Source organism: Leguminivora glycinivorella, chromosome 4 (genome assembly GCF_023078275.1).
Source record: "Leguminivora glycinivorella isolate SPB_JAAS2020 chromosome 4, LegGlyc_1.1, whole genome shotgun sequence".
NCBI lineage: Eukaryota > Metazoa > Arthropoda > Insecta > Lepidoptera > Tortricidae > Leguminivora > Leguminivora glycinivorella.
The window spans coordinates 27,839,666-27,853,808 of NC_062974.1; the positions used below are offsets into that span (position 1 = coordinate 27,839,666).

Below are 14,143 nucleotides of genomic sequence, written 5' to 3' on the forward strand. Positions count from 1 at the left end.
TTTTAAATAGTATACTCTCAAAAGCAAACAGGTAATATATGTATTAAGAGTAGCTTTGTTTAGCGGGAAAATCGCATAGAGGCGAACTTGAAAATATATTCTTTCCTATTATAAAAATATAAAAATGTATTAAGAATTGTTCATTTGTAACAAAAACAAGTACTGAATTTATTTGTTGTCGAATTGTTTTTGTTAAATTTTAATCACTAATATAAAATGATAAATTTATTGTTAAATGTATGTAATTTTACTTTTATATTAATGTTGTGGTAACTTAATGCACATTTTTTACAAGAATGAGGCCTCCAGACGAACACAATTCGACAGGAAAATAAAATTCGGCTATCTTATAGTGCAGCCATTGCGTCACTTATGCATTCTCTCTCATTACTACTACTAGTGAAACTTAACACAAGGCACCGCGGTGATAGAACCAATAGTAAATTTCAATTATCCAAAACGGTAACTAGGAATTCGAAACGAGCCGAAAAATGGCACCACACACTTTTACACACAACCAAGAACATTAATTATACAGTAGAGCCTCGGTAATCAGAACCAACGCTAATCTGGTAACCGTGCATTTTTTAGGGTTCCGTAGCCAAAATGGCAAAAACGGAACCCTTATAGTTTCGTCATGTCCGTCTGTCCGTCTGTCCGTCTGTCCGTCTGTCACAGCCGATTTACTCGGAAACTATAAGTACTACAGTGATGAAATTTGATGGGAATATGTGTTGTATGAACCGCTACAAAATTATGACACTAAATAGTAAAAAAAAGAATTGGGGGTGGGGCCCCCCATACATGTAACTGAGGGATGAAAATTTTTTTTTCGATGTACATACCCGTGTGGGGTATCAATGGAAAGGTCTTTTAAAATGATATAAAGTTTTCTAAAAAACATTTTTCTTAAAGTGAACGGTTTTTGAGATATCAGCTCTCAAAGTCGTAAAAAGTATGTCCCCCCCCCTCTATTTTTATAACTACGGGGTATAAAATTCTAAAAAAAATAGAGGTGATGCATGCTAATTAACTCTTTCAACGATTTTTGGTTTGATCAAAGTATCTCTTATAGTTTTTGAGATAGGTTGATTTAACTGTAATTTTTATTTGCTGCTACGGAACCCTTTGTGCGCGAGCCCGACTCGCACTTGGCCGGTTTTTTTTCTCAAAGAATTGCATCTGAACAGAATTGTAAATAAATACCTAAAGCAGAATTACTGATACTTAATCACCCTAGTTTAACCAATAGTAATTTAATAATTTTAATTGCCAAGTTTTCGGGTAGTTTTGAAAATAGGTCAAATCGGAAACATTCAAAAACTGCTCATATCCCTTCTAAATAAGAGCCTTTTCTTGGAACCATCCAATTTTTTTTGCTTCGAAATTGTGTGTCTTAACTTCAAACTCATTCTATTATAAGGTTGATTATTTTTCTGATATATACAATCAAACTTAAAGCAAAATGGACTTACCCGAGTTTGAAGTTAAGCGACACATAAACACCAACGGCCTGAGCGTTGTCCGTCTGGTCCGAATTAACAGGTTCTACTGTAAAACTTTCCTACTTATTTATTCTTGGATTCTCGTCCATTCGCCTAAACAATGTAATAACTAACCAATGACATATTTTAATGCAAACATTTTTATAAGAGGACACGATTAACGGAATTTAACATTAACTATTATAACTGGTTATTTCACTAACACAAGATGAATATTTGGCATCCCATTCACAATTATATACCACACTAAATGCGTTAACATTATTAACACGGAGTATATATGCGTTAATATTAAATATCATATCACTCATTAATAATAAAATTGTTCAATATGCACTGATCGATAAGTGCGAATGACCCCTAATTTTATTGCGTCAAAATTAAAAAACTTATAAAAATAGTGGAGTAAATAACCAAACATTTGGTCACGATTCAAATATAACCAAATATATTATTTATAATCTCGATGCGATTTATATAAAACCAAAATATAAAAAGCATGCATTACAAAAGTAACATGCACGCTTTGACGCACAGCGTCAAATCTGACCCGCCATCTTGTTTTCGGGCGCCATTTTGTCATCGCACCTTGATCTCCATGCATAGTCGAAACTATGACCACAAAAGTGCGCTTTTGTGAGTTTTGTGACATCACTACCGCAAAGGATGTATTCCTTTCTCCTTAAAGGATAGTCAGATGTGGTTCCTGCGGTGCGGGGAGGGTTTCCTCTGTGACTCGACGAGGATGGAGGCCGGTATGATCCAGAGTTGCTCGCACCAGCGCATCAGGGCTTCTGTGACGTGGCAGCTGTTCGCAGCTGTCGCTAGCTGCATCTCCAGGCTGTCTGACTGCTTTATCAGGAGGCTGTAACAAGAATGATTATGGTTAGACTTGTTATGGTTAGGTACTTTGACCTAAATTTGTTTAGAAATACCAAATGTTAGATGGGGTAAGACTGGGTCAAGGCTAATTTTGTAAGCTTAGGGGCATCGTTAGTCATTTAGTCATTTAGTCATTTATTTAATATTGCATTGTCATGTACATAATAAGGTGTTAGTTTACATTTGATTCCAGTTCATGACACCCTGTAAGGGCACACAATATATAACTTAATTTAGGTTATACATTACATCAATGATTAATTTAGGAATTTTAACAGTATGTTGTTTTAGAAAATCGCTGTATTAATTAATTGGTCAAGTTATTAATATAGATATTAATTTAATTTAATAAATGTCATTTTATAATAGTATGATTGTAGAAATATAAAAGATTATGAGTTAAAAGTCCTAAACCAATTCGATGTCACATTAAACTAGTGTATTATCTTTAAGGAATGATTCGACTGTGTAATAGCATTTTTCTAATAGTAGGCATTTCAGTTTAGAGTTGAACAATTTATCAGTGGGTTCGAATTTAATAGTATTGGGGAGTTTGTTAAAGATTTGAATACATTTATAGTGTGGTCCTTTTTTATACATAGCTAAGTTGGATTTAGGTATTAACAGCTTATTCCTATATTGACTTCTGGTTTTACAAGTATCTTCTTTTAATGGAAATAATTCTGTATGTTGCCTTACAAATTGTGCAGCCTCCATTATATATATTGAGGCTAGCGTCAACAGTTCCTGCTGTATAAAATGCGGTTGGCAACTGTTAGGGACGCGTATGTTCGCCAGGATTCGAATGCACTTTTTTTGTAGGATAAATATTTCTTCGGCGTTTGTGCTATCTCCCCAGAGAAGTACGCCATATCGGAGAGCAGAATAGATATAAGCAAAATACACGGATAAAGCCGACTCAAGATCAGTGTTCGCTTTTAATATACCAAGGGCGTAGATAAACTTGACTATTCTTGTTTTAAGACTTTCGATGTGAGCCTTCCAGTTTAACCCTGAGTCTATTGTTATTCCCAATAACTTAAAAACATTTACTTCTTCTATAATATTTTTACTTATTTCAAGCTTTAGTTCCATGGATTTTTTCTGCGTAGGTTTAAATTGGATAATTTTTGTTTTCTGTAGGTTTATATCTAAATTATGCTCGGCAAGCCAATTTTTAACAGTGTTTAAAAGATTCAAGAGTTTCTGATTTGCTTCGGTACTGTCTGTGGCACTAAACAGCAAAGAGACGTCGTCTGCGAACATAACACATTTTGTATTTACATCTATGATTTTTGGCAAATCGTTGATATACACCAAAAATAGGGTACAAGCTAAGATACTACCTTGAGGTAAGGAGCAAGTTGTTTGACGCAGTTCAGAGTTTACGCTGATCATCTCTCGGTTCTGGTGGTCGTAATAATCTATTTGGACGTATTGTTTCCGATTTTGTAAGTATGACTGGAACCATTTGTAGGCCATGCCGCGTACTCCTACGCCGTATAGTTTAGTCAATAGGATCTCGTGTGATACTTTGTCGTATGCCTTGGTCATATCTAAGAGAAGGCCTATGCTATATTGTTTTATGTTTAAGTATTCCAGGATATGTGTTATATAATGGTAAACAGCTAGGGTTGTTGAATGGCGTTTTCGAAATCCGTGTTGATTAGGGTCTAAAATATTATATTTTTCGAGAAAGCTATACAAACGATTTGCCATAGATTTTTCAAAGATTTTTGACACGGATGGTAGAAGGGCAATCGGTCGATATTGGTTTGGGCTATGTGCAGTACCGCCTGGTTTTAAAATTGGTTTAATTTTAGATGTTTTTAATAGTTCTGGGAAAGTACCTTCGTCAAAAGACTGGTTTATTAATAGAGTTAGTGGGGTCGCTAGTTCAACATCACATTTCTTAATTAAAGCAGCTGGAAGCTCGTCAAAGCCATAGCTTTTTTTATTTTTTAATTGACGTATCAGTTTCCGTATTTCGTCCTCTTTGACTGGAGTAATATAAATGGAATTCGTAGTAGGATAGATAACAGGTCGACCGACTCGTGGTGTTATCTCTCCCGCGGGCGCGCGTGCGCAGGGCGGTGGTGGCGGGGAGCTCGGCGCGGGAGCCGATGATTCGCCTACCGATGCGAAATACTCATTAAACATGTTTGTTATTCGCGCGGGTGATTCTAAAATATTATCTCCTATTTTTAAAGTTATATTTTTACGGATAATTTTTTTATTTCTCCGGGTTATGTTATTAATTAGCGTTAAGAGTTGCATGTCGCTCATTTCGGGCTTCACACGAGCTTACACTGTCATCCAACGTCTTAGGCTCGTTTTAGAATCACGCGGGCCGACCGCGCGGAGCGAACCGAACAGCCAATTTGTATGAAGTTGATGATGTAAACGCGCCGTCCGCTTTACTGTAAACCGCTCCCTGAATTTAATACATATTAGTCCAGTGCGGATCGCGTGACACTAAAACCAGCCTTAGGCCTGATTTAGACGGCGTGCGAACTCGCACGCGATTTTAGTTACATTGCGGGCTGTTGAGGTTACATACAATTTTGCACAGCCATCAAATACCGCAATGTAATAAAACTCGTATGCGAGTTCTCGTACCGTCTAAATAGGCCCTTAGAGTTGCTTGTCGGGCTTCACGCAAACTTATGTAGGTGTGGCATTGAGGGCGTAGGAGGTATGCGTTGATTCAGAACGACCGACAAGCCATGGTGTCACGAAGTGCACTACTCGAAACAGTCACAATACCTACAAGTGTACCTTCTTGATATATCCTTACCTGGGCGGGAACAGCGCGGGCGCGATGATCATTGCGACATTGTGCGCGCTCATCTTGTTGGTGTGCGCGTGCGCAACTATGTCGCGCGCGAGCGTGAGGATGCAGCGCAGCGTGGCGCGCTGCTCGGCCGGCAGAAGGAGCACTAATAGGTTGAGGGCGCGGCCTTGCGTAGGGCCTGTTAGAGCTGAAATAAAAAAAAAACATTTAGTTTGAGTATCTTAGATTCACAGTTCAGAACGGGAATCTAACAGACTTGTTAGTAAAATAAAATGCAAAAAGGAGACCAGGAGAAATGGAAAAAGCCTTTGGCTTTTGACCAGAAGTGTGTCTGGTATCAAAATCTTGTACAAACACAGAACAACAGTAGAAATGTAGTGCCTTACTGCTAAGGCTGCAGACTGGGCCCCGCGTATAGCCAAACCCTCAAAGTGTCCAGGCCCCGTAGCCGAATGGCATTTCTCCGACGCCAAACGAAAGCGATACGCCGCTGGCTCTGTCGCGCCAATACGCAAGCGCGATAGAGATAGATATCTACTAGCGCTTCGTTTCGTGAGCGATTGTGCCATTCGGCTAGCCACCCAGGCAGGCAAGCATGGTCGCGAGATAAACGAATATAACGTCAGTCCGTCCTTTCCGCACTATTCGTAAGTGCGATAGGGACGCACTGATACGATAAAGTTTATCGAACTAGTGTGTTACGCTCGCTGGAGTGGCTGTTAGTGCTCAGACGAGCTAGGTACTACCAAGTCACACCTCGGACACTGGCGATCAAATTGTATACGAAAGAGGTGCGTCCCTAGCACACACTAAGGTCGTGTAGGTGAACGCGTACTATGCTTGTATGAGTGAAATAAGACAGGCCGACTGTTAGCGTTTTTGACGGCGGTAACTGTGAGGTAACCGAGAGGGGGCGGGCGGCGCTTTCAGCGGGGAGCGGGAGTGGCCATACTGTACGATAGTACTCTTTATTATACTGAGACCAAGTGGCTAAGACTTGTTAAAACTGCCACTAAAGAGAAGCTTACTCACCATACGTCTGATAGAAGAGCCTCATCAGCTCCTGCGTGAGCGGGGGCTGCGGTAACGCCCTCAGCAACCTTTTGAAGACTGCCGCCAGGTCGTGGCTGCTCGCTACGGCTAATGCTGCTTCTACAGCGCCGCGGTTTTCCGTGTACCAGGAACGCTCTATCAGTTGGCAGAGCGCTTCGATCTGTGGACGAAATAATTAGTGTCAAATTATTGGTTTGAATACACTCAAAAATCTACTCAACAGAAAAATATATAAAGGTCATAGTTAAAGAAAGGCGGAGTGTCTAGTAGAAATATGCCCCATAAGTGTAAAATGAGTTGATAGTAACTGATGTGTGCCTCAGATCAGACTGAGAATGTCAAGAATGGATTGCGGGGAGGAGAGCTTTTTGAAAAATCATGGCTCACTGCGCGTTTCTTTCATACATTCCGGCGGCCACGACTTCGCGGCCCAGTACTGTAGCAGCTGTAAGTAGATACCTACTGATTTTTCAATAGGCACGTGAGATAAATGGCAGACTGAGAGAACTTCATTACGCTCATTAAATAAATATGATGAGTGCAGTGTATTGGGTACTCAACTGGTGTTAATTCCATGAACAACCCCTCGTCGGTAGCCTGTTTGGCTGAAGCACTAGGCAGTGCTCTCAGCTCAGTATTCCAGGCACGGAGCTCCAAATTTCTTCCCATAGCAGCTAATCTTTGGTAGGATTTCAATGGTGGCTGAATGCTGAGCTGTCCTGATGACACCTACCTTGTGTTTGTTCCCAGCTACTCTCAGCAGACCTTCGTCCGTGGCCCGCTTGGCCAGCGCGCCAGCTAGTGCCCTCAGCACTCCAGGCACGGAGCTCCAGGTTTCCTCCCAGAGCAGCATGTCCTTGCGCAACAGAGTTTCCAGGGAGACTCCGAATACTGAGCCCTCTGAAATGAGATGACAGGATAATTAGTTAACAAAACTGTCTGAATGTTAAACTAGTCAGCTAGGTAGTTAGAACATCTTATAAGACAGAGTCTTGCTATTGCAAATTGAATCGTTATACTTGAAGCGGTATATTGGTGAAAAAGTGAACACCTAAATTGTGCTAGCAACTAGCATTTAAGCCGTGAATCTCATCTCTTTTGAGGTTGTAACAAATTCAATACATTTTGTTCTTTTCATATCGGTTTCACAAATTGGTTCTTTTGTAATCCTGTAGTAGCATCAAATCAGAATCACCTACCTGCAGATTTCCTACTCGACTATTGAATTCAGGGCCTCCTCGAATTCCTCCAGGTAATGAATTTTGGGCATTCAAATGTTAAATCATTAAGCCGAAGAGTTGAAAAATATTATCCAACAAACCTTCTTTCCTCTTCTTCTTCGGCGGTTTCATTTTGTGGAAGGGCAGTGAGTATTTGTCGAAGAGTGCAGCCACCTCCAATAGTAGAAGCTGCAGCAGTAGCTTCAGCTGATCCACATCTACAGGCCACATTATCTTACCTTCTTTCCTCTTCTTCTTCGGCGATTTCCTCTTGTGGAAGGGCAGCGAGTACTTCTCGAAGAGTGCAGTCAGCTCCAACACTAGAAGCTGCAGAAGACGCTTCAGCTGATCCACGTCTACAGGCCACATTCTCTTACCTTCTTTCCTCTTCTTCTTGGGCGGTTTCCTCTTGTGGAAGGGCAGCGAGTACTTGTCGAAGAGTGCAGTCAGCTCCAGCAATAACAGCTGCGGCAGTCGCTTTAGCTGGGGCTCGCCGATGCTTTCCACATCAACCACGCTGCCATCTTCAGGCCATTCCTGAAACACAGCAAATACCTGTTAGTCTCACCATGTCTCACTTATAAACGTTTGATCATGCAACACCAGTCAAGGTGGAAGTCACCAGCAACGCACTGATATGGGGCCATTTCGTGGCACTTCATTCTTTCGTGTTTTGTTATAATTTGTAATTTGCCTTGCCTGTGTTCATGAATAAAGAATATGTACTTTACTGTAATTTTAAAAGTTCTCCCTACTTTATTTCGTGGGTAGTCTGTAAGTACACTGATGTTCAAAAGAAAATGTAACCAAAAAGACTGTAGCTACCCTAGTACCTATACATATTCTGACAGCAGTTTTTTCCAAACGATCTTTCGCCATCGGGTGTTCGAAGCTGAGTGGCTGTTGCACGGACCTTGTTGTTAGAGAGAGACAGAGATATATCCTCACCTCCTCGTGGTCCATCATCCGCCGGTCCAGGTTGAACTTGTGTTCGAAGCTGAGTGGTTGTTGCACGGACCTTGTTGTTAGAGAGAGACAGAGATATATCCTCACCTCCTCGTGGTCCATCATCCGCCGGTCCAGGTTGAACTTGTGTTCGAAGCTGAGTGGTTGTTGCACGGACGCCGCGCTTTTTGCCCGCGACACGACAGTGTGCTTGCTGCAAGAGAAATCGTAATTTGTTTACCTATAAACTTTAGGTAACATTTGCAAAGACACAATGGGACAGTAGGTAGAATGTATGTAAATATGTTGGTGAGTTGCTGCCTTTTCGACAGTAAGTATAAATATGTCGGATCGGAACTTTGTGTTTAGTTTTTAAAGGAATGACTCAGATGCTTAGGTATTAGGTACCTAAGTATATCAACTTGTAATGTGACTAGCAATAGGTAGGCTTTTGTCTCAGGCTTTGTGATTTGGTACAAATTTTGGAAATGGAAAATAATGAAGCATTCCATACGAATTATGGCTGTGTGGCATTATTATTCATTTAATTCGAAACAGCTTTCTAGAAACAATCTAGAAATCAACACAAATGCCCGAAGCACTGGCAGTTAAACTAAGTGCTAAAACAATTCAGTTCATGACACCTGGCCACTAAATGTGACATTATCTGTGTACAGACATTAGTTTAGCATTGAGATAGCACATCCATTTGGTCTCTTGCATTAGAGCATATTAGACTAAACGATTTTAGAAGGTAAAGTTGGGATATTTCTGACGATATAATGATATGTTCTTTCTTACTAGAATGTATTTGCTTGGTTCTGTAATTGCCAAATAATATTTTGGATTCCAGCGTTCCTGACCGTTGTCACTGATCATGTATTTAAATTTCAACAGCTAAAAGGTACTTTTTAGGGTTCCGTAGTCAACTAGGAACCCTTATAGTTTCGCCATGTCTGTCTGTCTGTCTGTCTGTCTGTCTGTCTGTCTGTCTGTCTGTCTGTCTGTCTGTCTGTCTGTCTGTCTGTCTGTCTGTCTGTCTGTCTGTCTGTCTGTCTGTCTGTCTGTCTGTCTGTCTGTCTGTCTGTCTGTCTGTCTGTCTGTCTGTCTGTCTGTCTGTCTGTCTGTCTGTCTGTCTGTCTGTCTGTCTGTCTGTCTGTCTGTCTGTCTGTCCGTCCGTCCGTCCGTCCGTCCGTCCGTCCGTCCGTCCGTCCGTCCGTCCGTCCGTCCGTCCGTCCGTCCGTCCGTCCGTCCGTCCGTCCGTCCGTCCGTCCGTCCGTCCGTCCGTCCGTCCGTCCGTCCGTCCGTCCGTCCGTCCGTCCGTCCGTCCGTCCGTCCGTCCGTCCGTCCGTCCGTCCGTCCGTCCGTCCGTCCGTCCGTCCGTCCGTCCGTCCGTCCGTCCGTCCGTCCGTCCGTCCGTCCGTCCGTCCGTCCGTCCGCGGATAATCTCAGTGACCGTTAGCACTAGAAAGCTAAAATTTGGTACCAATATGTATATCAATCACGCCAACAAAGTGCAAAAATAAAAAGTGGAAAAAAATGTTTTATTAGGGCCCCCCCCCCTACACGTAAAGTGGGGAGTGATTTTTTATTTCATTGCAATCCTAATGTGTGATATATTGTTGGATAGGTATTTAAAAATGAATAAGGGTTTACTAAGATCCTTTATTGATAATATTAATATTTTCGGAAATAATCGCTCCTAAAGGAAAAAAAAGTGCGTCCCCCCCTCTTACTTTTGAACCATATGTTTAAAAAATATGAAAAAATCACAAAAGTAGAACTTTATAAATCGTCCCATTAATGCAAATACCGACTAAGTGACTTTTTGACGAAATCGAGTTTTTAGCACCTATAGAATAAGGTTTTCGAGGGCTACAATATGTTAAAATCCATGTATTGATACGACGCTGCATTCAAAAGATAGCTGTCGCATAAAGTTACTTAATGGTCAATTTGTTGCATTATAAACTGCCAGAATGTGATATGAATATTTAATATAAACTTTTATGCTTTATCCGCCAAGTAGAACCTTTTAATGGTGTATAGTGTTTTTTTGCATTTAAACATTTTGTTAAAGTAGCCATCTTATGTTCTACAAAAAAGTTTAATATGTACATATTTGATTTTTGCAAATAAAACTATCAACAAAATTCTTTATTTTAAGCCAGGCTAAACACACCAAATGTCTTTAAGATGTTTTTCCAGAAGATGTTTGTTTACAAACATCAGCAATGTCATTCTACCAAAAAGTTCTATAGGGACTATAATTGGTATTGCATGTAATGTGACGAAGGAAAGGATAACGGTCTATTACTGCAAATACCGACTATGTGTAAATAGGCGATTTTGAGATAATGCGGTTTTAAAGTTTGAAGGCAAGTTTTATATGAAAACATGAAGAAATGTACGTTATGTGTATGGCATTTTAGAACCTGTATTTTTTTGTTTACTACTTTGTCGTATATATATTCAGAATGTATTTAGTTGACAATCAAATACGATTTAATGAAACAGTCGAATACCTACTTAGTTGGTTTTTCCTGTAGAAATAAATGTTTGTATATTTCTCTTCTTTATACATATAACCAATTGTTGGTCTGTTAAATTAAGCTTCGTTTTTCGTATGATGTTCTCGTGATTAGCGTGCGTTGAGAACCTCTTCCTTTTTTTTTGAAGTCGGTTAAAATTACAATAACACAAACGGTTTAAGCTACAGGAATCGAATTTAGTTTAAATTTATGTTTCATAACTTCGATGACCGTTACTAATTACAGTGTTACATTTAAATCAAATCTTTTTTTGCCACTTCACCGACTGGTAAAGGCTCTCTTAGTTCTTCAAAAACGGACGAGAGAGTTGCATTTTATCCACAAAATCTTGTGGATTGCATTAGTGCAAAGTTTATTTATACTAATTTTAATTTGGTAACCTAAGCTGGTTGGCAAATAACCTTAAATTAATCTTTGAATTACGATAAATAATACAAATCGGTTCAGACGTCTGTGAGTAATCGCATAACATGTATCATTGTTTTAACAACTCAAAGTGGAATATTTTGGCCTACGAAACTAAATTCACTGCGCCAAAGTAACTGTATTGTAGACGTAATTAGATGATATTGATAATTGTAGATGATATGAAATGGGCAACTGTTGATACTGTATTTTCTGTATATCATACCATCTTATGTACACAGTTAACATAGAATAAACTTTACTTTACTTACTAGCATACCTACGGTACGAGTAGACTTCAGATGTCACAACTGTGTACCACTTCACCAACTGCAGTATTAAGTGATTGAAACCACCCATGGTACTCTTTAGGTATGAAATCTCTGTCACAAAGGCTGCATAAAGCCTTGAGGACACTTAGGTGGAGTCGAGCCGCGTCGAATCTAGCCCTACATACATTTACAATGAACGATCAAACCGATTCGACGCGTCGCTAATGGACGTAGTTTCATAAGAAATGCAAAAGGCGAATTAATGAGATTCGACTCGGCGAGCTTAGTGGGCACCAGGCTTAAGTTCAGTTATAGTCTAGCATTGTCAGCCGTGTTACAGATGTGTTTGTATCTAATTCCACCAGCGATGAACATGTCGTTTAATAACTCTTTATCACTCTTGCGCAGTAAGTGTCCAATCGCACGCAGGCGTATCAGGAGGCGTATTTTTCCCAAGGGAGTGTTCGAATTTGTATTTTGGACTACCGTGAATACTTTTTATTCTTTTTATTGCTAGTGTGATGAAAAACACTGCGTGTAACTGGGGGCGTAAGAATATTGCAAACTTGATTGCTTTAAATCGCCCCAGAAACCTATGTAATTACCGTTACACATTACTTTTTCTAACTTATTACCTCATCTACGCCTACATTTTAGTGACTTTGGCGTAAATGATTACTACAAAACTTTAAATAAACTATTACTTCAGGTTATTGAGCGTACAAAAACTATTTACCTATATTAAATGTAACAGTGTAGATACTGAAATTTTGAACATAAATTATGGCGGACTTCGGATTGCTGAGACAGTGAACTAGTATGTAGTAAGTACCTATGCATATTATGCTATTACCCAAAAACGCATTAACCGATTTGTAAAATTCTTTTTGTGATTTCAAGCGAATGGTATTGCGTTACTTTTTGTTAAATTTTACTGAAATCGGTTAAAGTATTTTGTGAAAAATCTCCTAAAACCGGTTGAAGAGGATTTTTTTCAAAAAATTTTTTTTGAGAATAACCCTTCAAAACCTCAAATAAAGTATTATTAATGGTTAGTAATGTTAAAAAACTTTTTATTACAAATGTACCAGTTAAATTAACAATGATAAGTGAAGTTTTGTAACATAAAATTAGAGCAGCTATATTTCCTGCAGCTAAAACCGCCTATGTTTGTGAGAATATTTAATATATTTTGAAATAAGTTCAAAATTTTTGTATATTTTTTATTTTTTTACAAATCATAAGTAAAATGTATGAAAAGCAAAGCTTAATCAAAGGGAAACACTGCTTTATATGTATAAATAAGATAAATATACACATTTTTATTTCTACAGGAGAAACCAACTAAGTTTGCTACTATTTTTTTTAAATCGTTGTTTTATCGGCAATCAAATACAGCCTGGATATTTTTTACGATTAAGTATTAAACAAGACAATACGGGCTGTAGAATGCTGTATACAAATAGTATTTTTTTTCATGTTATCATATGAAATCGTACCTTCAAATATTAAAATCGCAATATCTCAAAATCACTTTTTTGCACATAGTCGGTATTTGCAGTAAGGGGACGAAATACTTTCTAGGAAAATTGTTTTGAACTTGATAGGTTCAGTAGTTTTTGAGAAAAATACGGAAAACTACGGAACCCTACACTGAGCGTGGCCCGACACGCTCTTGGCCGGTTTTTTTAATACAGTTCCTTTGGCCCATTTCCTGTGCTGATCTTCAATTGTTAATCGTCGTATACCTACTATTATATCTAAATTACTCAAATTCTATTCTCTTTGGTAAGTATTAGGTAGGTACCAAGCTATTGATGTGCAGTGTCCTTTACCTACTATAACCATATTGCCTCTTCAACCTGAATAGTTTGTTTATGCTAAGTATATGTTGACTATATTTGCACTCACATGCTAAGTGCAACTAAGACGCGTATGCAACGAGTCGTTTCGTTCCTTATAGACAATGCAATGAAGATCAAAATGTGACTTACACGAAAGGGTCGTTGTCCTTCAATATTGATCCGTTGATTCGCTCCTTGCCTATTCTTGGACCCTGGACAGTCCCGTATCTTTGGTAGCCTAGGAGTTCGATGCCCTCTGAAAAAGGAAAATAATATTTAACAAGCAGTTTCTATGTCTGCAAGACTAGGATACAAACTCGCATAAATGCTTTTAGGCAGCGATTCTTTACAACATTTTTAAAGAATATTTTTTGTCGTGTGATCAAGAATGACAATTTCATGAAATCAGTGTTCCTCTTGCAGCCTTTTAGACGTTTAGTGTTGAGCTGACACCAAAATTTTGGTACAGTAGACCTTAACGCTAATATCATGCTCATTGCTCATGTCCAATATAATAAGAAACTTGCCCTTAGGCCTGATTTAGACAGGGTGCGAACTCGCATGCGATTTTAGATACGTACATTTCTGAATGTTAAGGTTACAAACAACTCAGCGCACCAATCAAATGCGCAATGTAATGAAACTCGTATACGAGTTCTCGTATCGTCTAA

At 39.2% G+C, this 14,143-nt stretch overlaps 1 protein-coding gene across 6 annotated transcripts in view; it reads right to left on the reverse strand.

Moving 5' to 3' along the window:
• Positions 1 to 1,454: 1,454 nt before the first annotated feature.
• The window catches only part of LOC125225047 (rho GTPase-activating protein conundrum), a 245,632-nt gene continuing 232,943 nt past the window's right edge, over positions 1,455 to 14,143 (reverse strand). For 5 of the 6 annotated variants that reach the window (XM_048128554.1, XM_048128557.1, XM_048128556.1 and 2 more), the window contains 7 exons: positions 13,623 to 13,728; positions 8,508 to 8,613; positions 7,832 to 7,991; positions 6,968 to 7,134; positions 6,214 to 6,394; positions 5,185 to 5,368; positions 1,455 to 2,370 (listed from right to left, as the gene is read on the reverse strand). In XM_048128554.1, the coding sequence (XP_047984511.1) occupies positions 2,199 to 2,370; positions 5,185 to 5,368; positions 6,214 to 6,394; positions 6,968 to 7,134; positions 7,832 to 7,991; positions 8,508 to 8,613; positions 13,623 to 13,728 (1,076 nt within the window). In that variant the 3' untranslated portion in view covers positions 1,455 to 2,198. Of the gene's footprint in view, positions 2,371 to 5,184; positions 5,369 to 6,213; positions 6,395 to 6,967; positions 7,135 to 7,831; positions 7,992 to 8,402; positions 8,473 to 8,507; positions 8,614 to 13,622; positions 13,729 to 14,143 lie in introns of all 6 variants that reach the window. The other variant, XM_048128555.1, reaches the window with a different exon arrangement.